The following is a 26,698-nucleotide window of genomic DNA, read 5'->3' as shown; positions in this document are numbered from 1 at the left end:
TAAAATATATTTTATCAGTTGATTTAATTCTAATTGATAACTCAAGATACAGAATGATATCGTTCGAACAAAATACAAAAAAACTTGCAATATTAGCTTACCTAATAAGGAAAATGTGTTCAAAAGTGGAATTAACAAATGTCCTATTTACAAAAAAATAATAATAAATACATGTCACTTTTCACAACACTTTACACAATTATGTTTTGAAGTGAGGGTAGTTTTGTAAATTATCTTATAAAAGTAACAATATTTTATAAGAATATCCTCATTTTAAAACATGTATTTTGAAATATATTATTAAATGTGTTGTGTATATATCATTATTCACGAATAAATTGTGTAACTGCAAGAGACGTGTGGAGTGTAGGATGCCAAAAGGAGCAAATGATGTAAATGACTTCTTGGTGCTGATGGAGACATTGAATGGAATTTTAGTTCATAATGATTTTGAACAGATGGTTGTGGTGATGAAGAAAAATAAGGCCAAGAAGAAATATAGTGATTTTTTAATGCCATTTCATGGACCCAAGATGTATTTATTAGTCAATCAAGCTGAGCAATTGTTAAAAGAGTAAAGTTAAAAGAGAAGTTGTAGATATTATTAATGTTCTGGGTCGACCAGAAAGCAGCTGAAGCTCAAGCACTGCTCAATGCTCTAATGCTTTGTAGTAACTTGGGTTTTGGGATAATCAATCATCAAATTCGAAGGGGATGGATGCTTTACAGATAGTTAATGCAGTCAGTTGTTCAGAAGAGGATTTGAGTAGGATCATTTGTGCACTTAATTTAAAACATTGTATAAAAGATTTTAAAAAAATAAAAATTGTGTCGTTAGTTTCGTTTCATTATCAATGACAGTGATGTTGTTTTTGCTTCCAAAAAAAGTCATAACCCTTATGGTAGAAGCTTTACTTGAGTTCTTGAATAATAGAAATGATGATCATGAAGTTTTGAACCAGCAAAAATTTTGATCATTAATATAATATAAAAGGTTATACTTAAAGCCCTTGTATCGTTAACGTCTTGTTTACTTTCACAAAATTTTTTATTTCATCTCATCTAATCATTATAATTTTTTTTAAATTCCTATACAAAATAAAATAAATAATTCAACTTTTTCAAAATCCAAAACAAAAATAGCATTAAAAAAAATATTCTAACAATATTTTATTTTATTTTTAATTTTTATCTCAACTCATCTTATATCATTTGCGAAAACAAACGAAATCTAATGAAAAAAGGGTCTTGCTGCACTGCACAAAACTGAGTTGGTTGTGAAGAAAAATAAATAAAATGTCCAATGAATGACTCAAAGCTGTCAAAAAAATATTGTATGTATTATGAGTTTTGCTACACATAAACCGGTGTATTAGCACACCACATATTACTTATAGTGAAACCCATTATAACTATAAAAAACCAAAATACTAATCATCTTTTAGCATAATTGATGCGGGAAATCCTCTACATCAACGGTGTGATGGGTGTATAAAAAAGAAGGCTTCTAAATAAATGCAAGTCGAGCGGCCCTCGTTTTATTCTCTCTCAGTATTGAAAGGGCTAACAAGTTTGTTTCTTTCGCTCCCCATGTATTAGACGCTTCAATCTCAACCAATATTTCGAGTCCAACTTGATGATAACCACAGTATGAATTGCTTGGAGAGTGTTGCAAAACCAATAGATAAAGCGCTTGAACACATCAAAAAGCATTCGAGACAATGGAGAGGCGATAATGAGGATGGGAAGGACGAGCCGAAAGAGTTCAAATTGTCAAGGGAACTGTCAAGGGACCCAAGAAACCTCCCGCACGCATAGAGGCTTGTTCAAATTCCAACTTACCATCTTGGGCCCAAGTGTACTTGTGCTTGGATATCAAGACCACGATGTAGTGTGTGATTTATGAGTGGTGGCACAACATATCCCAAATCCATGAAGCAGCACATGCAGCCTACGTTTGCAGCAAATTTTGTTATATTCTGAAGACTACTCTTCGAACTTCAATCTTTGCCAACCCATTTTCTAAATGCCAGGACATACTCTAGCCTTTTCTTTTGAGCCTCAGTTTTAGCTTCTGATGCTTTTAACCTCCTATAAAGATTCTTATGGAGCTTTACAAACTCACTTTTGTACATCCACTTGTCAGTGAACATTTTATGCTCTTTCATGTAATCAACAACCTCCATCACTCTCTCAAAGTAACCACCTTGAAGAAAGCTCAGTAGCAAAAACTCACACAAATCTCTGCTTAACACCAAATTTCCACTCTGCATATTTCTCTTAATGTCTCCCCATATAAATGTCATATCACGATACATCCCTAGTGAAGAATATCCATGAACCAGAATAGAAAATGTTTGCTCAGTAGGTTGGACTTTCATCTCTTGCATTCTTCTGTATGTCTTCAAAGAATCCGCTACCATTTTGGCCTTGCAGAAAAAGTAAATAGAAGAATTGAACTGATAAACTATAGGAGGAACTGTTTTATCCTCCTCTCCCATTTCTCGAACCAAAAAATTTGCCAGATTGGATTTACTGATCGCACTCGATGCATTTCCATACATGGCATCTTTATCTACTGCTTCTGATAGACAGGTGGTGATAACCATCTCATCAGACAAATTTAAGACCAAACCAGCTTTTTTCATTTGCTTTAGCAATGCTTCTGCTTCCCTAAACATCTCTGCCCTGTAGTAGGCTGCATAGAGTGATGAATAAGTAGTAAAGCCCATGGGAGATCCAGCCGCTTCCATGTCATCTAAAATGTCATGAGCAGTTTCAACCCAACCCAAATTAATGCAAGCATCAATAACATCAGAACACAAACTGGATCCTCCCAATGAATGGATCTCCTTCGGAATGATGTGTAAAAGTTTTGACAGGTCACTAATCCTCCCAACTCTCCTGTATCCAATGATGAGCTTAGCCACGGCCCTGTTACTAGGGGCAAGTTTCCCATTTCTAAAAATAATGAGTTCTTGTATACCTTCCACTTTGAGGACAGAATCCTTCTGCAGCATGTCAGGCACAATCTGTATCTTTAGCCCAGTCTTGAGATTTTGAGATCCCATTGGAACAAGGCAGGGCTTTTGTAGTTCCTTCATATCTTTTAGAATGGGAAAAGACTCTGGGAATCTATACATATCCAACACAAGCTCAGCAGCAGCATCTATGTCGTTAAATTTGAAATGCAAGCTCAACAAACTATCATAGAATTGCCGATAATGATGGATAAATGGAGACAGAACTTGATCGATGTGCACTTTCAATCTCTTCATCTCATCCCTCTGACCGTTCATTTCATGGATCCTTGCAATAACAGCGATTGAGTGAGCATCAGCTATAATGCCTGTCTGTGTCATCAATTCAATGATCTGTTGGCCTTTGAAAGATAATTTAAACCTCGCACAAGCATCAAGCACCAGGTTAAAGATCATTGTATCCGGTTTTATCAGCTTTGCACCATCACTTCTTTTCGCACTTTGGAAAAAATCACAAATTTGAACCAAGAAATTTGAGGCCAGGCATGTCCCAATATCTGTCTTCACCATATGCAGAAAAACCAACCATAATATGTTCATGGGAGGCGAACTCCCTCTCTCCAGCATCAATCTTAGAATTACTATGGCAGGCATAGGCATTTGAGATCTTGCTAAGGAGAGAGACAGCTTTGTTAGCACGTCAGAGTGAAGTACACCTGTTTTCTCTTTCAAAACTAGCAAGACCAAATCATATGCTTTATGTAGCCAATGGGGGTCAGACGAATAAGTAAGGTCAGTGATCAACCTAGCCAGAAGGTTATCGCTAGGAAAGCCGTACAAGCTTTTAAAATCGTTAAAAGATTCCCACGCTTCAACCATTTGGTGATCCTTCAATGCAGTTTCAAGCTTTCTCGACAGAATTGAATGAGAGGAACCTTCCCAACATATCCTTTCAGAGGAAGTACCTGTAGAAAAACTTAAAAGGAACATGTTCCGACGCCAGTTATAGTTACTGTCAATATTTTTTCCAGCAATAAATACCGCATCAAAATATGATATAGTGGCAGTCCTATGAATAGCTGCAGCTTCTCGGAACCCCAATGTATAGAGCTTGATGAAGCGGGGATGCATCATAATTCTCTAGTCAATGTCATATATATCATCATAACAACGACACCTATAAAGTACCTCAATGCATGTAAATCATCACCTCAATGTATACATGTCATGTTGGACAAACGCTGCCCTTGGCCAAGTGAAAATCCAGAACCAAAACTGAAACATTTGATTCTTTAACACAAGTAAGGGAACTCAATCATCCAAGACCATCTCGTAGAAGGTACCATAATTTTCAACCAATCGCTGTCTGTTCAAAGAAAATGAGTGAATGAGACACATAACATTTTGCTAATACAAACAAGTTAAAACAAGTGTTTCAGTTAGCTAAAACTGAAATTAAAACAAGTTACATAAACTGCTGGGCTCCGACTCGGGCTCCAAGTTAAAGCAAACTCCGGGTCCGTTCTGCTCGGCCGGAGCCGGCGTCGGGAGTCGGGCGTGGTAACATTGAGAAGAGTAGGATGCGTTCGGCTCCCAACGTGGAACGAAAAAAAATTATCGGGCCCCCCACCCACCCAAATGATCAAACCGAACTTCAATCTTAGGAATCTCAGTCCCCAAAGTGCCACCAATCCAAACCAAAGCCAGCAAATTAAACGAGTGCGTACCTGTTGGTCTGTCCTTGAGTCTGTGCAGCAGCTACTGGGGACTTGGAGCTTGGCTGGGCGGATTATCTGTCGAGATGAGAGAGCGAGTAGGCAAGGAAGAAAATATGATTTTTAGGTTAAAACCTACAAAATGGTCCGTTCAGATCTAAGCGACAGGAAATAATATATTGAGAAATTATGTTTGCAGTCCCATTTGGGTACTACACGCGCACGCCTTATGTGATGAAACGATGTGTTTCATTAAGCAAAAAAATGTATCGTTTTGACGGACTCCCCAGTCCGAGATCCATCTGAGCCCTTTGTCAACTCTGGACGATCGTCCCCTACCTCAGCTTGAAGTCGCGGCACGGCCGGCTCTTCCATCAGGCCAAATAGGCAATTGCCAAGGCCTAATGAAAAAAGGCCTCTTAAAAAATATAAATAATTTTATATACAGTTATAAAATATATAAATATAGTATAATCGTTTTAAAAAATAATAAAATTTATTATTAAAAAATTAATTATTTTTCATATAAATTTTATATATATTTTTTTTAAAATGACTGTATAATATTTATACACTCACAACTGTAAGTATCATTTTTCAAAAAATATATATATAAAGTATAAATTTTAAAAAGTATATATATTCAATAAAATGTTTTAATTAAGAATGAGAATATAAACAAAATCAAATAGATATTATATTATCATTAATTTTTAAAGTATCACATATAATAATTATTTTCTTATTCTTTTTCTAAGAATACACTTTTTTTTTTCATTATTAGTTTAATATATAATTAATGTGAAAATTATAAATAACAAATTTTAATTTTTCAGCATTCATAATTGTGTTTAGTCTAAAGTGTTGTAAAACTAGATTTGATAAAAAAATTTCTAAATAAAAAATTTCTTAATAAAGATTAAGTCAGTTATTAATTGAAAATGTGGTATAAAATCTTAATCAATAATTTTATTTTATAAAATGATAGAAATTATTTTTAAATAAAAATATAATATAAAAATAAAAATAAATTTATTTAATTTTATCTTTAAAAAAAAGTCTCACTCAAAATTTTAGCTTAGGTTCCGAAACGGATTGAGCCTGCCCTGTGTCGCGGTCCCCTTCCTTAGCTCGACGTCGGCCCCTTCCTAGATCTCTCTCTCTATTTGAAATTGATTTATCAGATCGTACTCGGTTACTTGTATTTTTTCTATTTCTTGAAGAATTATTTGATTTACACGGTATATCTGTTGGCTTATATGTTGATATTTGGGATTGATGACAACTGGATGACAACTGGAAGAGGCCGACGGTGGTGGAGGACTTGACCACTAGCACTCTGTCGGATAAGAATTGAAGAGACGGTGGAGGGAAATTCTTCAGTCGTTTTCAGAGAAAAAATTTGCTTTTTATACATCAGTGGCATTATTGTAATTCAAATAAATTTTAAAGAAAAAAAAGTCTAGGCTTACGTGAAATGTCTCCAAATGAGGACTGTAAGTAGACCGACTCTGATATATTTTTTATAACTAGTAACATTCATCTTATAATAAAAATCTTTATTTTTATTTGTTAATAAATAATGTACATGTACCATGAAACACCCATATGGTATATATATTCGGAATTCGGAGATTATGGTTTAATTGTTATAATTAAGAGCATTAGCATTAGATTATCAAATGTAAATGTAAAATTTGGATAATATGGCATGATTTTTTTTCAATTTTTTTCTATTATTTTTTTTTTCTAAATTAAAAGCTATATAGAAATACATCAATACAAGTGCATAGCAATATTTATGGAGTGTAATAAATACATTCTAAATATTTAATATAACACCATTAAAAACACATCTATCTATTACGTTTTTATCTAAAAAAAAACCACCATTGAAAATCACAAGCAGCAAAAATGAAAATTTTTTCATAAAGCAAAAAGAATAAAACAATTATTTATGAACATAGATTAGAAAAAACATAGAAAATGACCAATTAACTGTCTACAAAATGAAATTTTCCAATCTCTTTCTTTCATTGAATGCATAAAATTTTCTGTCTCCAGCTCAAATCACAACACTGGGAATATTAAAACAAAGCTCAAATCCCCCCCACCAAAAAAAAAAAATCTTAAATTTGAAAGATTGAACTCAGCAAACAAAAAAAAAAAAAAAGGAAAAAAAAGGTCAATGGCCAACAATGCATTCGGGAGAGGGAGAGGGTCTATTAGCCAAACTTCTCATTGAATTTACATTTACATAATAAGAAATTCTATTTACAGTCCTGAAGTGGGGACTGTATGTGCATGCACATGCTTAAATGAGAGAAAATATTATTTTAGGAGAGATAATTTTATAATTTTATAAAATTTTAAAGTTAAAATAGACTAGGCCTACACATGCAGTCCCCAAGTAGGAACTGTACCTAGCATTGCTATGTATAATTCAATGAGAATGCTGTAAATACATCTCCTATCAATGATGCATTTAGGCCTAGTGGGCCCCCTGCATACTCTCAGCCTCTCTCTCAACTCTTTCTCGCTCCTACTCGCCAAAACCCTTTTTGCTCTCCATCTCATCATGTAGTTATAAGTATCTCAAAATCAAAATCCATTTCTTTTATTTTTTTTAATGGAGGATGAGATTGTTTAATGGTGGAAGGAGTTGTGTTTTGGATGCTATGAAATTTGATTGGTGCTTATGTTTGAAGTTCGATGCTTATTGCTTTGAACATATGATTTTGAAAAATATTTAGAATTTCAATCCGAAATCTTAAATTAGTTTAGGATTTTAATCTTAAACCCTAATATATGTTGAGGTTTTGAGTTGAAATCCTAAATTAGATTAGGACCTCGTTATGAAATCTCTAACCTAATTTGTTTTGGGGTTTTAATTTTGAAATCCAGGCATGAAATTTCACTTTATAATTTTTACACATGTTAATAATGTTATCAATTCATATTCTCTTTTTTTTTTCTTCAAGTTTTATGATGCCTATTGGAATTGGCAAATGCGTACTACATGTTTATATTTACTTTTTTTTTTTAATGTATATCAATTCTTGTAACATTGTAATTCATTCAAGTTGTTAGACAATTTGTAATATTTTTAAATTAATTTTTAATAATTTTAGATTAATGTTTAATGTTTTATACTATTTGTAATAAATTAGAATTGTTAGATAGAACTTAGCAACTTTATTATGTTTTATGCATTTAATTTAACTGAAGCGAGAAGTTAAAAACAAATTTTGGGTCAAAATTGGCTCAAATATGAATTTTGGGCTAAAAAAAATACCTCGTAAACATGTTCAGAATCTAGTAGACCAATAGATCCATTACGGCCACGGGGCCCAATGGATCAAGAAGCGTATCTACCCTCCCGGCATCCAGATGCAACGTCAGTATTCCTAATCGTAACTTCTCTCAATTTATTTTATTTAATTATTATATTTTTTAAATTTTATATAAAATAAAATAAAAAATTTAATTTTTTAACATTTTAAAATAAAAATATTATTAAAAAATATATTTTAATAATATTTTATTTAATTTTTAATTTTAATCTTATTTTATCTGATCTATAAAAATAAACGAAAATTTACTCGCTCAAATAAGCACGTGGCATCACCATCCCTCATCCCTTAATTCAAAGTGATACGACGGACAGCCACCATGGTTTTCTTTCTTGAAGGCGACGCTATTGACTCTTGCATTAGGCCTGATTTGAATAGTAAATTAAAACGAGATAAATTTAGATAGTTTGAAAATAAAAATAAAATATTTGAATTGAGATGAGATGAGATGAGTTATAAATGATTTGAATTAAAATGTTTTATGAAATTTTGAAAAATGAGTGAAAAAAAAATTGAATAAAAATATTATAAAGTTAAAATATTATTATAATATAATTTTTTAATATAAGTTTTATTTAAAATTTGAAAAAGTTGAATTGTTTTTTATGTTTTGTTTGGAAGTTTGAGAAAATTTTAATAACTAGGTAATGATTAAACAAAGAGTACAAAATTTAAAATTTAAAAGTATTTATGTGTGTGATGTTTGGATATTGAAAAGATGAGATAAAATCATTTTTCTATCCAAACAAAACCTTAATTTCAATTAATCGTATTTGTTTTGGATGATGTAAGTCTCACGCAAGTTTTTTTTTTATAAAAAAGTCTATTCCATCAAGGTAAAAAATGAGTTTTTTATATTTTTTTAGAGTAATTCTACATACAACCGTGAAGTGCATAACCGTTGCGTAATCGCTTTGAAAAAGAGTAGGGTCCACTATTAAAAAATTAATTTTTTTCATGTGGGTCCCATGTTTTATTCATTTTTTTCAAAACGATTACGCAACGGTTACGCAATTCACGGTTGTAAGTATATTTTCTCATTTTTTTATAGTGGAATCTACTTTTTTATAAAATATTATGCAAGGCTTAAACATTTAAGATTTGTATATATTATTATTCTTTAATTAAAATGCCATCAAAGTTCAACATCTGCTTGATGTAGAAATCATTCATAAAGATATTTTTTTTTTCAATTCAAATCTAATAATTCTAATTGCAATTTTAGAAATAATTTTTTTTACTATTTTTTTCAAACTTGCTTAAATCCTACTATATTAACATGCACGCAAAAGTAAAGATATTTTAATTGTTTATAAATATGATAAATTTTTTGTTACAAAATATATGTTAACACAGATTTATAAATGCTAAGACTCTTTATAAAAATAAGTTTTAGAAATGAAAAAGAATATGAAAAAAAAATCTATTTGCAATTTTTTATACTTAGCGTATATTAATATAATAATGCTATTCTTTTTTATTTACACAATCCTCTATAATTAAAATATAATTATTTAAATTATTTTTTTCCTCTTCTCTCTTTTTCTCCCAACTAAAAACCAATGATCTCCCATCTTCTCTGCCAAGCTCCCTCCTCTCGTTTACTGCTTTTCAATTTTTATTATGTTTTTCAACCTTTTTTTTATTGGTTTTTATTGTATTATTTTTCTTTCATAACAAGGAGAAGAGCCGATTTATTGTTTTCCGGGCTCCCACAACCACCACGCACCTCACAGTAGGATTCCCCCGCTGCCATTCCTTCATACGGCTGAATTAGAATGTTAAACGGAGTGGTGCGTGAGATCCACACACCACTGCACCTGGGAGTACTTGTTGTTGCCACGTGTGCCATTTTCAGGGCCAACAACCTTGAATCCTTCAATCTGACCAACCTCCACTTTCTTAGAGTGGCGCATGGCCTTCACATGCCTACACAGTCCCTGGTGTTCATTCTATAGCAATTTGACGCATATCTTATTTGCTATTTTCCTATGTTTCTATTTTTTTTAACCAATGATCGTATGAAAGATGTAGTAGAAATCTCCTGCAACCAGTCCAGACCAGCAAAATACAGCATAACTCGCTTAACTGCGACTCCTAGTCATAGGTTACAGTCAATTTATCAGACTGTACCAAAACCTCTTCAAGAGGTTTCCCCTTATGAGAAATAGGTGGGGGTCAAGTTACTTGCCCTAGATCCCTATTTTTTTATTTTTATTTCTTGTATATTTGTTGGCTTGAGATAAATATTGTGACCTCCTACCTTGTTGACTATTGTATCATGTAACTGTTAAATAAATCTATGATATGTTTGCTTAAAAAAAAAGAATATAATTATTATTTTTAAATGTGAAATTTTAAATTTTACACAATCCTCTATATTTAAAATATAATTATAAAATTCATTTATTTATTTATAATTAATACAATACATTGAAGACAGAAAAAAAATTCATACGAGCTGGTAGTTGGTACGGCTGCCGTGATCCCGGCAGGAAAGGGATTACAAATAAACAAGAAGTGATTGTGTACTGTGTAGTAGCCTCACAGTTATGGCTCTATGCAATCGCTGACTCCCTCACCTGCTCTACTCTCCACGATCAGAGTCTCTCTTCTTCTTCGCCTTTCAAAGATAACCAAAAGAGCTTCACAACACTGTTATATTCACAAACCCTACCTATCCTGTTTTCAAAATTCAACTTCGTCCAGATCTCGACCCCCAATTCTCTCCCCCCCACAATCCAGAGACCACCCCCACCAAATCCCCTCTGAGGTTTCTTTTCTGCCCCAAATCTCAAATGGGTCGCAAGCAAAATGGCCCAGAAGCCACCCACTACACCTCTCTGATCCTCTTCTTGGTGGGTCTGATTTCCTGTGCTCTGGTCTACGCAGTCCTCTCTGTGGTGCTCAGACCCTCCCCTATTTCAGAGATTGATTCCTTGGCATCGTTTAAAGAGAGTGGTGGCGAGGTGGAGGGAGAGAATGGAGGATGTTGTAGGGGAATTGAGCATTTGGAGCTTTGGGGGAACGCTGTGAAGTGGGGCTCGGAGTTCAAATTCAATTCATCTGAAGAGTGTTGCAAGGCTTGTAAGGCCATGTGTAGTGGCAGCGATGGACCATGCTTATGTGATTCCTGGGTCTTTTGTGGGAGTCGGGATGCTTGCGGGCCGCAATTCGGTGAGGTGAGTTTAAATTTGTTCTTGATATGTTTATGTCATTGATCTGGAATTGGTTTAACCTGTTTGGATGTTTCGGGATGCTGAATCGAATATTATGATGGATTTTTTTTTTTTTTGTGTGGATTTTTGTAATGGTGAACCAGTTTGATCCGAAGTGGCGTGTCGGGTTTGAACTGTGAAGTGATTGGAATAATTGACAGTATATTCAAATTCGGTATTATAGGTCAAACGGCTACAGTTACGCGTAAAATGTGATTCATATATTCAGAGCTTTTATAGAATCGTATATAGAATTTGATTTGAAAGGAGTAATCTTTGGAGATGGTTATTCATAATTATGCAATTTGCTGAATGAGTTCCAGTACGTGAAAGACTTCATCTACATCAACTTACTCCATCGATATTCCTAAATTAGTTGGACTTTAACCTCTTAAAGCACTTTGCAAATAATATTCTATTTTTTTTTTCTTGAGATGCTTGGTAGCGGACAGCTAGAGAATAATTTCAGATGTTTATCATTTGTGTATATTTGACCGAGTATTTATATTTTCTCATGCCGTGGTTCATAAAAGTTTACTTAAAAATATGCTCTGTTTCTGGACTACATGAGTAAACTTTAGTTCGTTCACCTCTTTTTCTTCAGTGCTGGTTGAAAAAACAAAAGGACAACTTGGCCCCAGCACGGCAAAATGAGGGGCAAACAGTTAGTTGGACTTCTGGCCTCATCTTTGGGAAAGGAGAGGTATTTAATTTGCACATTTTTGGTTGATGTTAGCCATTTTTCTATTTTGAAATCTCAAGGTTCTTATCATTTTCATGATATTTCATATCCATGCCATTCAAATATTTTTTTTGTTCTTCTCTATTTTTAGATGCTAAATGTGCATCAATTGATGGTGTGATTAGCATATGCAATGCGCTAGCATATCCCTTCAACTGAGGGGCACCCCCTCCAGACCCAACATAGGCATGCTGGCCTGGGTTGAGGGAGAGGGGAAGTTTCCTCTCCTGAACCTCAGTTTTGGCTTGGGCTGGTGGAGACAGGGACTCTTTACCCAACCCGGGTGCAAAGAGTGGGACACCCTCCTCTCCCCCAGACCTAGGTCATGACTCATGACTCGGTGAGCGTGGATGTGAGATATTAACTTTCCCTATCATTTAAATATAATTTCTTTTTGTAGGGAATCATTGGCTTGGAAACGGAATATGGCACTCTTCATATAAAAGTAAGTGGTCATGCTTTGGATGTTGAGCAATAAGATGCTGTAAATACTGAGATTTTTCTGTTCAAGAATTTACTTTGCAAACCGCTTCTCCATGGTCTTAAACCCATGGTTATGAGTATTTTTTTATCCTTTAATAATGGTTATGGGGTTTATCGGAGGTACTTGCGTCTTTTTTTAGGGTTAGGTTGGGGCATATTTTGTCAAACTGCATAGGAACTTTATCATCTTCATCTGACTATTATGCCCGAGTACTAGTATATTTTCTTTTTTTGATAAGTAAAAAATAAATTTTATTAATGAGAATAGGCATAGCCCAAATACACGGGACATATCCAAGAGCAACACCTATGTGTGATGGTCTAAAGATACAAGGAAATCATGAATGCTCATGTCATCAAAGTCTATTACCATCGACCAATGGAATAAAGTATTAAGAAACTCCTTCCATTTCTCTCCATCCATATGCACCACCAAAGATAATTCGGGGACATCTTCCACATAGCTGTAATTTGAGAATTAGATTGGATGCCTCTCCAACTTTCTAGCAAATCGACCACCCTTCTCGGCATCACCAAGTAACCCCACTCTCCCGAAGATATCATTCCATAAGCTCAATGACCATTTCACAATGCAATAATAAGTGGTCAACAAACTCCCCACTTTTTTTGCACATACAACACTAGTCCATCACAATGAATTGGCATTCTCGACTACAAAGCTTGTACTGAGAGAAAGTTTCCCATCCTCTTCTTATCTGCTTCCAAAGCCCCACCCCATGTGCTCCACTCACCTCGTTCGAGCACCATCCTCCCCAATGCCCACCAGATTTTACTTCTAACAGCCCTCCACAAAGCCCCCCTCTCTTTTTGGTATCTTCACAACCATTTAGCCAATAAGGCCTTATTAAAAACCAATAGATTCTGAATCCCTAACCCTCTTCATGTGTTGAAGTACAAACCGTTGCCCAATTCACCAAGTGAAATTTGAACTCTTCGTCCATTCAACCCCATGAGAAGCCCTGTTGTAATTTCTACGCTCCATTTTCTCCAGCACTTTGTCCCATATAGACTTTGACTTGAATGAAGCTCCCAATGGAAGACCGAGGTATTTCAATGGCAAGGATGAAACTTTGCACCCCAGAAAGAATGCCAAGCTCAACACATTTGGGACATTTCCAACTGGAACTATTTCTGATTTGTCTAGATTCACTTTCAATCCCAAAGCCGCTTCAAAGCAATGTAAAAGAGTCTTTAGGCTTGAAGATGATCATGGTTGACTCCATAGAAAATGACAGGATCATCTGCAAATAAGAGGTGGGATAACTCAAGTGTGGGAAAACTAGTATATCTTTTCCAAAGATGTTTGGTTCTGACATTTATGTGTGCATGTGCGTGCACGCACATATACATACACATGCATACGACCCCTGTTATTTGGCATCTTGCTTACTGTTAGCAGGGCACTTTCTTCATTTCCTGAAGAAAATATCAGACTTTTGGTCTTATTTCACATATGTTTTGTTTTGCATATCTGGTTTTATGCAGCATACTAATAAATCCAGTTCTTAACGACAATACTTCATTTGGTGCAGCTTTTCCCCGACTGTGCCCCTTATTCTGTGGCTTATATTCTAGAATTGCTGACATCACGCCATTGTGCGGGTTGCCAGTTTTATCGAGCAGAGGGCCGGGGTCAATCTTGGGATTCAGAAGGAAATCACATAGAAAATGTAAGGCTTCATCAATTTCCTTTTTTCTTTGACTGTGGACCACTTTGTGGTTAGCAATTTGCAGCTCTGATCAGTAGTTTCATTGATGTTTGTTAAATCTATTGCTTCTATGTTTGTGGGAAGATGTTCTATATGGGATGTATAATGGCTTCTGTAGGGCTCTATGGATTTGATTGCCATTTAGTCTTGAGTATTCTTCATTTCCTGTTTTCACTTTTAAAGTTTATAAGTTTTGGTACCACTGATGCAATTTATGCCTTCTCATGTGTTTTGGCCAATTTGGAGGTTCATCACTTTTTGGTTCTTTTGGATCCACATTAGTTTCTAGACGAACCAAAGGGATGAAGTTTGGTGCACATCTATATATACATGCTTGCATGTACTTGTGTTTGTACCTCTGCATATTCTCCTGTGCCTTTGCGTCTGTAAGTTTTTCACTCTCGTGATATCGCTGCGGGTTAAACACTCTGTTGGATAGATCTGATTTAATTTGCATTTTGAATGTTGAAAGACTATTCTTTCAATATTTCCAGCGTAAAATAGTTATGAGTATGGTTTTGTGAATTTCTCAGGCTCCTTTTGGCCCTCCATTTGCACTGATTCAAGGAACACTAGAACCCCAAGGATCTACATTTAAGAAGATTCCAACAGAAGTTTGTCCGACCTTAAGAAGGGGTTCGGTTGCATGGATTGGTTCTGGCCCTGAGTTCTTCATAAGCCTTGCAAACCACCAAGAGTGGAAAAACGCATACACCGTGTTTGGTTCTGTTCTTCCAGAAGACATGGAAATGGCTGAGAAAATTGCTCTGCTTCCCACCAGATCGGATGTTTGGAACAATGTCAACGTGTCTGTCTTGGAAACACCCGTGTCTTTGCAGCTTCGAAGAATCAAGACAAGTAACGGAGATCTTACACGAAAGTAAAATCAGGTTGAAGCAGGATATAGACGTTTGCAAATTTGAGGTTTTTCTTTTTCTCTGCTGCTTTCTTATATATATAGGACGTACGATTTGTTTCTGCATCTTTTGCTGAGTAATAAGATAGTCTCCTGGCCTAGTGGTATTTTCCCGCACATCAGGGGAAGTTCTGTATCCAAACTTTGTAACAATATGTACATTTATCTGAAGGAATATAAATTGAAAGACTATCAAAATTTTCATTCAAGTTCGTTGTGAATGCAGTTGTAAATCCTTTCTGCTTGCCTGTGGTAAATCAGTGTCACGACAGATTTTTTGTTTTTAAAATAAGAAGACTTTCATTAAAATTATCATAGAAATTATTACTCAAACCATTACATTTTGTTGATCAATTATGAAACGATACCTTGGCAAGATTATATTCTCACCATATCTGCTATATAGAGCAAAGTTTATGGGCAGTTTTATTCTCAACAAATCTCCTTCATCCTCGTACGCCTTGATCCCCACCGCGCATTCCCTCTCCGGAGCCTATTCTCACACCTTCATCATGCTCCTCCGCTCCCTCAACCCTGCCTCTCTGTGTTTGCCTTTCGACCGCCACCACGCAAAGGTCTCCAGCCTCGTCAAGGCCGAGCAGTTCATGAAGTGCATCGAACCTCCATCTCTAGTCCAACAGGACCTAAGATTTTGTTTGTCATTTTTTTTTGGAATGGGTAAATAAACAAACAAAACATGTGGACTGGAATCTAACAAATAGAATTTGATTAATTGTTACATGGCATTGCTCCTAATATTGTTTCAAAATTAAACATTAGAAAAGAAAAAAAAGAAGTGGTCAACAAGTTAACAAAACTTTCGCGCACACATCCCAGTGGTAAATAGAGAGATTCATGCATCCATGCATGTACCATATGTTGAAGATTTCCCATTATCCTCTAAACGACGACGTCCGCCTCACGTTTTCCTCTATTTTAGTGAGTGATAATATCTGTCTCTGATCTCCCTTGCACGGAAAAGAGATGGCTCTCACTCTCAATAGCAAAGTTAATCTCACGGCTCCAACCCCACGCCTCTCCCGTACCGCCGCCGCCACCTTCCTCACTACCCTCCACGTCACCAACCCAAAACACATTCCCTCCTCTGTCTCTTCCTCCTCCTCCTCCTCCTCCTCCTCCTCCTCCTCGGTTACCGACAGTGATTATACTTCCGTTCCTTTGAACTGGGCCCCGCACTCGTGGAAGTCCAAGAAGGCCCTGCAGCTCCCGGACTACCCGGACCCGGAAGAGCTCGGGACGGTCCTCCAGACCCTCGAGTCCTTCCCTCCCATAGTCTTCGCCGGCGAGGCCCGCAAGCTCGAGGACCGGCTCGCCCAGGCCGCAATGGGCGATGCCTTTCTGCTTCAGGGTGGCGATTGTGCCGAGAGCTTCAAGGAGTTCAATGGCACTAACATTAGGGACACTTTCCGGGTCTTGCTTCAAATGGGTATCGTCCTCACCTATGGTGCCCAAATCCCCGTCATTAAGGTCCTCTCTCTCTCTCTCTCCGTGATTTAATTATTGGGTTTTTGCGTGTTTTCGTGAATTGAGTTTTCCTTTCTATGATTTGGCTGTCGCTTTAAGATACTTCGAAATTCGGCGTCTTTGGGCTGCATTTGTTGTCTATTGAGGACTTCTAGATGCTTCACCTATTTCTGAATTTTCCGTTTGTATTTTAGCTTCAAGCCTTCAACTTTGGCGGTCTGTTTGGTTCTCATCAGATGTTATTTCTTTTTAAAAGACATGATCTACCGGCTACTGCTGCGCTTTTCAGTTTAACTTTTTGACTCGTATGGATGTGGCTGTCTCATCAGGTTCTGGCCACTAATTATAACATTGTTCTAACTTCTTTCATGGATATTTTATTTTTCTTAATCACTTAAACAATTGTTAGTTAGTCTCCTTCATGTTAACTGGCGCCTTATTCCAGATATGAGAACGTATGGGTGCTTTCTAATGCTTTTATTCTCTATCAATTTAAAACTTTATAGCTGCAAATGATGAATGACTACAACTACTCCCTTCCAGATGCTTATTCATAAAAAAACAAATATGTTTTTTTTTTTCTTAAAAGTTTTATAGGAAAATAAGTGGAAAGCTGGAATCTTGAAATACCCATAAAAAAAAGTTGGATTCTTGAAATGGAATGGCTGCTTCATAAGTCACACCGTGCTGATGAAGCTTAATTTTAAGGTTGGCTTGCATGAGTGCTTCAGGGTTATAGAAAGTATTTTTTAGTGTACTATAAGGTTAAGGTGGATTTGGGCTCCGGGATTCTCGACATTGAAATAGTATGACACTGGAAAGCACAGGTTGTAAATCATTAAGTAGCGAAATACCCACTGGTCTGCCAAACCCATATGAGATCCACTTCTAAAGGAGCCCATAAAACGTGAATAAACCGTAAAGAGAATACATCATATCTATTATTTTATTTTATTTTATAAGTAAAATCATATCTATTATTTTATCATTAGTAAGAACTTCCTAGATTGAATGTCAGACACTGCTTCTTTAATCTCTTCTTTAAAAAAAGGGGCTGGAACATTTAATTATCCATACTCTCTCTGGCACCACCTTTGATTCCCATTTGACAGGAGTTGGCTTAAGGAATGGATGTTCAAGATGAAAATATGGTGTTACCAATACAGACCAATTTCTAGGGGGCATCGGACTAGGGGAATTTCCCCTTGAATTACCTGAGGTGCACTTGTGGGAAACTCCTTGCCGAGAGCCTGTGCACCCCTGTGATTAGCCGAGACTTCATTCGTGGACACCCGCTGCCAAATCAAAATAATAATAAAAATATATGGAGTTACCAGTACAAAGGACCAAGCACTAAAGATAAATTCTTATATCAAGAAACGATATGTACTTTTTGGTCCATGCTCTATTGGCCGCAGCTTGACTCTTGTGATTTTACATTGTGGCCATGTTTCAATATGATGCGAACTCCTAATTACAAAAATACAGAGTTGCCAGAAACTCACTTCTTTAGAGCAAGTCAGGACTTTCTTCATCTGCTTTCTCCCTTGACCTATCTTAAATTTTTGTGGAAACTCACTCATTTATATTGGTTTCTTTATGAAAACAGCATATCTTAGGCTTCATATGGTCCTTTCACATCTGGTTGATTTTCGTATTCATTTTAAGTAGTCTTTACCGTAATTTTTCTTGCATAATTTTTTCATGAATTCTTTATAAGGTGCATTTCCCGCCACTGTTTCCCATATCATCTCCCGCCACTGTCTCCCATATCATCTCCCTTGACTGTCTCTCAAACTGGTAATATGGTTTCCTATATGCAATGACCCATCCTTTACTTGTTTGTATTAAGTCAATCTTTAGTTCTACAATTTTCTTGAATTATCTTAGGTGTTTGCAATTGTTGCATGTGTAGTTAACTAACCTAGGTGTTTGCAATCCTGACTGAAAACTGTTGCATTTTGTTTTGTGTTTAGAGTTAAAATGGCACATGCAAATCCTTGTGTGCCAAATATGCATGCGTAAAACTACGAGAGTATATCTGCCTTATTTTGTTTAGGTTATGACAGGTAGGAAGGATGGCAGGGCAATTTGCTAAACCTAGGTCAGAACCTTTTGAGATTAAAGATGGTGTAAAGCTCCCTAGTTATCGGGGAGACAATATCAATGGCGATGCTTTTGATGAGAAATCTAGAACACCTGATCCACAAAGGTTGATCAGAGCGTACCTCCAATCTGTCGGCACACTGAATCTTCTCAGAGCATTTGCCACGGGGGGGTACGCTGCCATGCAGAGAGTCTCACAGTGGAATCTTGATTTTGTGATACACAGTGAGCAGGGAGACAGGTATTTTGAATATATATGCCTACACTTTATGCAATTTTCTAGGTGTGCATTTAGCTGGGAAATTTCACTTTTAGCAGTGGGTTAGTTCCACCCCCATATATTTGTTCTATACAGCACCGTCTTCCTCAATTATTCACGACTTATTTATTCCGATCATATTAGTCAATAACCCTTTGTTTCACCAAATGAAAGTGGAGGCTTGTTATTTTGGGGTACCAGATTCTCTATTAGCAAGCAGTTGCGTGAAACCTATAATTTCATAAATAGTTTCATTATTTAGATGTATACAGGCAAGTATCTTCTTGTAATTACTACTGACCCTTACCTGGTTGAGGGAAGGTACATGGAACTTGCACAAAGAGCAGATGAAGCTCTGGGGTTCATGGCTGCTGCCGGGGTTACTGTAAATCATCCCATAATGAACACAATTGAGTTTTGGACATCTCATGAGTGCCTTCATTTACCTTATGAGCAAGCCTTGACTAGGGTGGATTCAACAACTGGGTGCTACTATGACTGTTCTGCACACATGCTTTGGGTAGGTGAGAGGACTCGGCAATTGGATGGGGCTCACGTTGAATTTCTCAGGGGTGTATCCAACCCTCTTGGCATAAAGGTAAATGGTAGATGTGCTCTTGAAATTTATGGGGACATCCTTAAATTATATAGATCTCATTTTGATGAAAATGCTGCTGTGAAGATATTGTAGCATAATTTAAATGATGCTCTCTTTCTTTGCCAAGAAAATAGAGGATTTTACTTTTGCTTAGTTTGGTTTTCGCTCATCCGGTTGGCCTTTGAGTAGAGAACAAGGGAAATTGTCAGATTGAAGCATAAGTTGCTCCAATCTAAGATTATAAACAGTGCTAAATGAACATGTGTGCCATCTGTAATTAAGGAGACAATGGTCTCCTGCTCGTTTTGTGGTACTAGTGGGTATTCTTTCAATTGTCATTATGTGCAACTGTGTTTTCTTTCATCCTTTTCAAGTCATAAGGTGGGCACGGTTGCTTTCCCTTTAGTGGAGCTCCAGATTTATGTACATTGAAGTTCAGATAATATTTTCTTTAATTTTGGAAATGAGAATATTTTGAGATGAATATTTTCTACATTTTCTCCTTTGGATGTTGAGGTCTGGAGTTAGTCATGCAGGTGAGTGACAAGATGGATCCAAAGGAGCTTGTGAAATTGTGTGAACTTCTCAATCCTCACAACAAACCTGGAAGATTGACGATAATAGCTCGAATGGGAGCAGATAACATGAGGGTTAAGCTCCCCCATCTGATCAGAGCCATGCGCCAGGCTGGGCTTATTGTAACGTGGGTTAGTGACCCCATGCATGGGAACACAATAAAAGCTCCTTCTGGTCTCAAGACACGGCCATTCGATGCAATCAGAGTAAAAACTCAAAACCAATGTCAAAATTTCCAATCTTTTGTCACTTTATGCATTTTGCTTATGGTAATGGTACTGATAGGAGGTCTTCTCTTTTGTGTCAGGCGGAGTTGCGGGCTTTCTTCGATGTTCATGAACAAGAAGGGAGCTATCCTGGGGGAGTTCATCTGGAGATGACTGGGCAGAATGTAACAGAGTGTGTCGGAGGGTCGAAAACAGTGACTTTTGAGGACTTAAGCTCCCGCTATCACACACACTGTGACCCCAGGCTGAATGCGTCACAGTCACTCGAGCTGGCATTTGCCATTGCCGAGAGGTTGAGGAAGAAAAGGTTAAAATCTGATCTGGACTTCCAAAGAGGGCAAAGATGATATTGGTCCCATGTTGTCAGATGTTTTTAGTTTGGTTTTTGTACGCATGGAGGGTCTCAAAGATTTAAATTTTGGTCGTTTCTTATGTGAACAAAGATCTTTCTAGCTCTAATAAAATAATATGCTTAAATGAGGATCCTTTAGCTTGATCAATCATTCTATTCCTAATCAGATGGGGTTGTAAGGAACACATTGAAGATGATCTAATGAGCGGTTCAAAGAAATTAAATATCAACTTAAAGTTTCTTTATTCAATAAGATCATCTTCATTTCACTTGAAATAAGATAGTATATATTTAATGTAACAAAACAGATATTTTGGTCATTTCACATCATGTTGACAAAGTAATTGTATTTCATGCTTTACAAATGATCTCATCATTTCTCTTGAAATGGAGAAGGGTCACATCGAATAAGATTAAAGTAAGAAGGAAACTTGTTCAGAGAAATTCAGCAAATAGAAGGAACTTTCAACCACAAATGCACAAGAACTAGCAAAATAAGATTAAAATACAATTACTGACAGGAATTGAAATCATCATTCTCCACTATAACAGAGTAAATACCATGACACAATGCAAAATAAGATGCTCAGAATTTATCTTTTAGGGGGCAAACTCATGAAGAGCAATTTAACTACTCAATTCTTGGAACTGCCAGGCGTCTCGTCCTGCCAGGTTGCTTGCCATTGCTTGTCATAAAAGGTCGTCTCTTCCACCAATTTCTTTAGGTTTTCTATATCCTCGTTCTTCCGGATCACCAGAACTCCAGTAACCGCTATAAACAACAGAGTTTTACAAAAGAAGTTGCTCATTTGGTCAACCAAACCTACCCCAGTCAAGCTATCAACCAGATAAGCCATGAAGAAGCCTATCATTGCAGCACGGCCTGCATAAAAATCATGAAATAGCATGGATGGATTAGAATGAGTCAGCAGTGCTTTTTCTCTGATCTAAATTTCATTAAAGGGGGAACAAATGAAATGAACAAACCATTAAGTAGTTCTGCTTCAGGTAGGTGGAACCTTCTTATCCATGCCCACCAAGGTATGATGCTTGTGTCAAAAATTATAGGGTCATCATTACTGGATGATTCTGGGTTATTTTCTAGCCATTTTCTCCTCTTAGCCTCTGCAAATGATTATTCAAGGAGGTCCATTAGAAATCAAGTAATCTGAAGAATCGGGATGAATAGTGAAAAAATCATCAAGTAATCCTAGCTGAATACCATCTTCACCTCATCCCATCCTCTCTTCTCCATGAAGAGAGAGGAAAAAATATTGCAAGCATCCAAGTTTTTAACCAAATTATAAGGAAAGCACAAATTAAAACCCCCCACTGCCTCAAAAAGTTAAAAAAAAAAATGTTCCCCTTCCCCAATAAAATAACCCTTCCCCCTCAAAATACAAACAAAAGCCCCCAAAGTCCTTATCCCACCCCTTAAAAGGTCCTAAAAAAAATTCTTCCCCACACCGCCCCCCAAAAAAAAAAAAAGAAAAAAAAATTAAAATGAAAAAAAAAAACAAGGTTCCTCCAAAAACCCATGGTCCACACTCACTTTAAAAGTCCCCGAAACAGAATCACCTTGAGGTCCAGAACACAAAATGAAAGAAAAGCATAACTGCCAATTGATATCACTTCCTATTACTCTACAGAAACATGAAGACTCGACAATGTCCACAAAGGTGAAGTGCGAATTTGGAAAACCTCATGTAGAGCAAGAAACTTAGGGGAGAATCTTTCTTCTAGGCTCCACTTGCTGTGTAGTCTTGTCAACTTTGGCAAATTGGATTAGGCCGATGTATTTCTTCTAGAGCAAGGCATAAAAATGGCCTGAAATTACAGAAATCAATCTCTTCATGAAATCTAGGCTATTTTCACTGAAGAAAGTCTTCACAAAATAACCTTAGGCCACGGAGGTAATGTAATTGGGATTAATTGGCCATGTTAGCCAGATACAGATTCAAACCAAGCAATCTTTTGCCCAAATATTTGGAAAAGATTAGAACCGTGTTTTTCAATTTTCTTCACATAGAGTGACAGGTTTTATAGATCTACAAAGCTATTGACTCCTTTCTCAATCGATGACTGAAATTTTGGAAATTATAATTTTTAAGTAGCTTGTTTTAGGTCTCAGTAGAAGATGAACAAAAATCTCACTTCCAAGTTAAATTCACGCCTAAGCAAATCTCACTCCCAAGTCAAATTAACGACGAAGCAAAACTCGAACTCAGATTCAAAATAAACGAACTTCTAGATCACAAAGCAAACGAAAAGAAATTCCTTTGAACCCAAATTGACACAAACCCAAAACCTCACCAGCATCAATAACTGCATCCCAGTCAGTCTTTCCATCTTTCTCAAACTGCTTCAAGTCCCAAGTCCCTCCAATCCATCTGGTGTCCCCAAACTTATTCACGACCGCAACTTCTCCTGCTTCCGCTGCCCCCAAATACCCATTGGTTCCAGCAGAGCTCTCATCCTTCTCAGCCACCGGCTGGGGAGGTTCCGGGACCTTCTGGTCTGCTTTTGGTTCTACTGCAGTGGCAGCTGAGGCGGAAGCTCCAACCTCATTATCGGCCGAGGCCCTGACGGTGGAGAGGAGGAAGACAGGGTTCTTGAGTCGACTCAGAGAGAGGTGGGGTTTGAGGGTGATTTTGGGTTTGGAATTGGGATGTATAGAGCGAGAGAGGGATGGAGGGTGGGTCGGAGGAGAAAACAAGGCCATGGAAATGGACATGGTTTGGTTGGGAGGGAGAGTAGTGGGTGTGTTCAGAACATTCGGTGCGTCTTTTGGGCTCTATCCTCTCCACTCAGCCTCATAAACGGCCGAATTAGTGCCTGGTGGTTAGTAGTTGGCGTTACAGCTCTGACAATTAAGATGATAGACAGTAACCTGAGGACTCGTTTCGTTACATACCATTTTTATATAATTATTATAATTTTTTTTAAGAAAAATGATACTTACACTTGTGAGTATGCAATTACTATATAATTATTTTAAAAAAATTGAATAAATATGAGATCCATATGAAAAGAAATTAATTTTTTAATAGTAAATCTCACTCTTTTTCAAACCGACTGCACTGTCCTTACACACTTCACGACTGAATCTAGCATTATCCTTTTTTTAAACTCTCACGTAAAATATAATAAATAATTTAATTTTTCTAAATCTCAAAAAAAAATTTATATTATAACAAAATTTTATTTAACTTTCAACAAAATATCTCATTTTATCTTATCTAAACTGCATGAGTATTGCTACATAGCAGTCACTGTACACATTACACATATTACGTGGCTACTTCAGCTCCTTTAGTTTTTTTTTCTTCTTCGTTTTGCACCAGACCTTCCCCAGTTCCCCTTTCTCTCTTCCTCTCGTCCTCTCTCTCTCATCATATCTCTCCCATACCGTCTCTCTCTCTCTCATCATATCTCTCCCATACCGTCTCTCTCTCTCTCTCTCTCTCTCTCTCTCTCTCTCATCTCAGTCTCTCTCTCACATCTCGAACTCTCTCTCTCATACCGTCTCTCTCTCATCTCTGACTTTCTCTCTCATCTCTGACTCTCTCTCTCATCTCGATCTCTCTCTCTCTCTCTCTCATCTATGAATTTCTCTCTCATCTCCGACTCTCTCTCTCATCGGGTCTCTCTCTCATTTTTGCTCTCTCTTTCATCATCTCTCTCATCTCTATATTATCAATGGCTGCTCGTGTGACATGTAATGTGTGCAATTTGAATGCAATAAAATAGTGGCTGCTACCAAGACTTTTTCAAGCTGCATAACCAACTTGGAATCAACAACGGGTGAGCTAACTTCTTTTTGTCTCACCCTTCGATGCACTATGGTAAACTAATTTTTCCACATGTTTTATTTTATTTTATTTTATTTTATTGGGTAAGAATTTAATATAATTTAACAATTCAAATGGGAAATAGTGCAAAACAGTTAAAATAAATTGGAAAATAGAGTTTTGACTGTTTCGATCCCATAATGTTTTAACAGTTCCTCTTTGAACCGGCACTGCCTATCTTCAGACTCAATCAGCACCTAATATAAAATTGACACATCAGAAAATTTCATAAGAAGATGGTGCACCTCATCACACGAGATCTAAAACAAAAAATTTCCCCTCCCTCCAGTGAATATCTATTTCGCTCGGTGAAGAGAGAAGCGCCTCTAGACCAACACGATTTTGCCTCCGACGCCGACCAATTTTTACAGCCACCTCACCGCCGCACGCCGTACACACCGGCGGAGAAGCACAATGAGTGATTCTAAGGTATATTTCTCTTTTCTGAGTATCCATCTTTCCGTTCTTTTCTCTAAAAATGTGGGATTTAATTTGTTTTTGTGATGTTTGTTTATGGATGTTCTTATTTTCGTTGGGTTTGGTTCAAAGAGAGATTTAGATTTTGGATTGTTGCATTTATGACGTGTGGTTGGAAGGAAAGTTGAACTTTTTTCATGCTTGAATTGTCTTTCAGCTTATGCATGAAAGGGACGTTGATAGGTGTCTATGTTTATACTTGTTTTTTTTTTTTTTTTTTTTGTAAATAGCAATTTACAAGTTTCTCTTGTGGTTTGTTCCCCAAGATCTCTAATTTTCAAAGTTTAGATATTATTTAATAGATAATATTATTATGAAAAGTTACTTGTTGTAATGGATTGTAAATTTGTAATCATATTTTATATTTATTAATTTATTTTTCAGTTTTCCAAAACTGATCTTTTAGATAATCTTTTTAATATATATCGTTGTTTTCAAATTTGTTTTGCAAATTATCACTCTTTGGGTTTTCCCTCTCTCAATTATGCATATTATCACTCTGTAGATTAAATGATCTTATTAATTGCATTGTTTTATGTTGGCATGAATGATCTTATGTCAAGTTCGGATAGTGATGAAGTTGAGATACTGATAAGTAGAAATTGTCCTCAAGTTGAAAATGAAAGTATTGGGGCTGAAGTGATGGAAGATCAATATGATTTGAATGTGAGAGATTGAATGAATATGGAAGATCGTGTAGATCAAGTGAATTTGGAAGATGAAGTGAATGTGGAAAATGGAGAGAGTCAATGTGATTTCCACTTCCAGTAATGGACTTTTTGAACCGTTTGTTGGGAATGAATTTGATGAGGTAGAAAACACCCAAACATTTTATAAAGCATATGCAAGACAGAGAAGTTTTGCAATGAGGACCAACCATACTCGATTATCAAAAGAGGACAGAAAACTAATTCTAGTAGACTATGTTTGCACAAGGGAAGGATTTAGGTGTGAAAGTCTCAAACAAAAGGAACAAAAAATTCCTGAACCTGCTGAAACTAAGATTGGGTGTAAATCAACGATGTGTATAAAAAAGAACCAACATTAGAAGCTTCAGTAGTTGATCCCTACAACAATATTTTTGGACATGATTATGAAGGAACTCCTAAGTTATCTGATGATGAATGATCCACCAACACTACAAAACAGAAAAAAGGACTGTCGTCTCTTAAACTGACTAGTCCCTTCTGTCAAGATGTCCATTGCTTTATGTCAAAACAGATGCTCCCTCAAGACACACTAAGAAAGCCATCTGAAGACATCATGATTTTATTTTCACGTGAATGAACAGTTTCAATTACTATTCACTCACGGACTTTACTGTTTTCAATTATTGTAAAAGGCAACCCCTTCATCTATAAAAGGGCCACCTCTACTTCAAGGAAGGCAGGCTTAGTTCCCCTTTCTCCTTCTTTCCGAATTCATCTTCCTTCTCTTCTTCCACATATCCCCTACCTCCGTCCGCTTAGTTCTCTGTAAGTTCAAAACTTGTAATCTTACGCTTGTAATTTTAAGCTTATGTTTCAATGCAAATTGTTATTTTTGCATCTATCTATTTTCTGTATTTTGCATATATGCATATGGTTGGTTTTACCGTCTGCTCTTATTAACTGTGCATACTCTTATTAT

General features: G+C 36.4%; 4 protein-coding genes across 5 annotated transcripts; 2 read left to right on the top strand and 2 right to left on the bottom strand.

Annotated features, from left to right (window-relative positions):
* Positions 1–1,308: 1,308 nt before the first annotated feature.
* On the bottom strand, positions 1,309–5,020 carry LOC108983097 (pentatricopeptide repeat-containing protein At4g17616). Of its 2 annotated transcripts, none has more exons than XM_018954634.2 (2): positions 4,451–5,020; positions 1,309–4,347 (listed from the first exon to the last, which is right to left on the bottom strand). In XM_018954634.2, the coding sequence occupies exon 2, from the start codon at positions 4,113–4,115 to the stop codon at positions 2,001–2,003; it is 2,115 nt and encodes a 704-aa protein (XP_018810179.1). In that variant the 5' UTR covers positions 4,116–4,347; positions 4,451–5,020; the 3' UTR covers positions 1,309–2,000. The 2 variants fall into 2 exon arrangements, with proteins under 2 accessions (XP_018810179.1, XP_018810178.1); XM_018954633.2 differs by having other exon boundaries at positions 4,709–5,020.
* Positions 5,021–10,516: 5,496 nt separating this feature from the next.
* Positions 10,517–15,347, top strand: LOC108983094. The gene is made up of 5 exons (XM_018954629.2): positions 10,517–11,231; positions 11,872–11,970; positions 12,410–12,454; positions 14,046–14,183; positions 14,756–15,347. The coding sequence occupies exons 1-5, from the start codon at positions 10,848–10,850 to the stop codon at positions 15,104–15,106; spliced, it is 1,017 nt and encodes a 338-aa protein (XP_018810174.1). The 5' UTR covers positions 10,517–10,847; the 3' UTR covers positions 15,107–15,347.
* Positions 15,348–15,952: 605 nt separating this feature from the next.
* On the top strand, positions 15,953–20,889 carry LOC108983088 (phospho-2-dehydro-3-deoxyheptonate aldolase 2, chloroplastic-like). Its single transcript, XM_018954619.2, has 5 exons — positions 15,953–16,626; positions 18,693–18,970; positions 19,310–19,586; positions 20,123–20,368; positions 20,470–20,889. Exons 1-5 carry the CDS (start codon positions 16,123–16,125, stop codon positions 20,734–20,736), a joined length of 1,572 nt encoding a protein of 523 aa, XP_018810164.1. The 5' UTR covers positions 15,953–16,122; the 3' UTR covers positions 20,737–20,889.
* Positions 20,890–21,154: 265 nt separating this feature from the next.
* On the bottom strand, positions 21,155–23,631 carry LOC108983089 (light-harvesting complex-like protein 3 isotype 1, chloroplastic). Its single transcript, XM_018954622.2, has 3 exons — positions 23,055–23,631; positions 21,729–21,866; positions 21,155–21,624 (listed from the first exon to the last, which is right to left on the bottom strand). Exons 1-3 carry the CDS (start codon positions 23,473–23,475, stop codon positions 21,377–21,379), a joined length of 807 nt encoding a protein of 268 aa, XP_018810167.1. The 5' UTR covers positions 23,476–23,631; the 3' UTR covers positions 21,155–21,376.
* Positions 23,632–26,698: the final 3,067 nt, after the last annotated feature.

Source organism: Juglans regia, chromosome 9 (assembly GCF_001411555.2).
Source record: "Juglans regia cultivar Chandler chromosome 9, Walnut 2.0, whole genome shotgun sequence".
Taxonomy (NCBI): domain Eukaryota; kingdom Viridiplantae; phylum Streptophyta; class Magnoliopsida; order Fagales; family Juglandaceae; genus Juglans; species Juglans regia.
This window is presented reverse-complemented; position numbering and strand designations above follow the sequence as displayed.

Bases quoted from the DNA above. Each gene is read 5' to 3' on its own strand.
- LOC108983097 (XM_018954634.2), bottom strand. From the start codon at position 4,115: ATGATGCATCCCCGCTTCATCAAGCTCTATACATTGGGGTTCCGAGAA.
- LOC108983094 (XM_018954629.2), top strand. From the start codon at position 10,848: ATGGGTCGCAAGCAAAATGGCCCAGAAGCCACCCACTACACCTCTCTG. The intron at 11,232-11,871 runs GTGAGTTTAAAT...CTTTTTCTTCAG, and splicing joins GCGGGCCGCAATTCGGTGAG to TGCTGGTTGAAAAAACAAAA. The intron at 11,971-12,409 runs GTATTTAATTTG...TTCTTTTTGTAG, and splicing joins TCATCTTTGGGAAAGGAGAG to GGAATCATTGGCTTGGAAAC.
- LOC108983088 (XM_018954619.2), top strand. From the start codon at position 16,123: ATGGCTCTCACTCTCAATAGCAAAGTTAATCTCACGGCTCCAACCCCA. The intron at 18,971-19,309 runs GTATTTTGAATA...GGTTGAGGGAAG, and splicing joins CACAGTGAGCAGGGAGACAG to GTACATGGAACTTGCACAAA. The intron at 19,587-20,122 runs GTAAATGGTAGA...TTAGTCATGCAG, and splicing joins CCAACCCTCTTGGCATAAAG to GTGAGTGACAAGATGGATCC.
- LOC108983089 (XM_018954622.2), bottom strand. From the start codon at position 23,475: ATGTCCATTTCCATGGCCTTGTTTTCTCCTCCGACCCACCCTCCATCC. The intron at 21,867-23,054 runs GTGAGGTTTTGG...AATCATTTGCAG, and splicing joins GGATGCAGTTATTGATGCTG to AGGCTAAGAGGAGAAAATGG. The intron at 21,625-21,728 runs GTTTGTTCATTT...ATTTTTATGCAG, and splicing joins TGAAGCAGAACTACTTAATG to GCCGTGCTGCAATGATAGGC.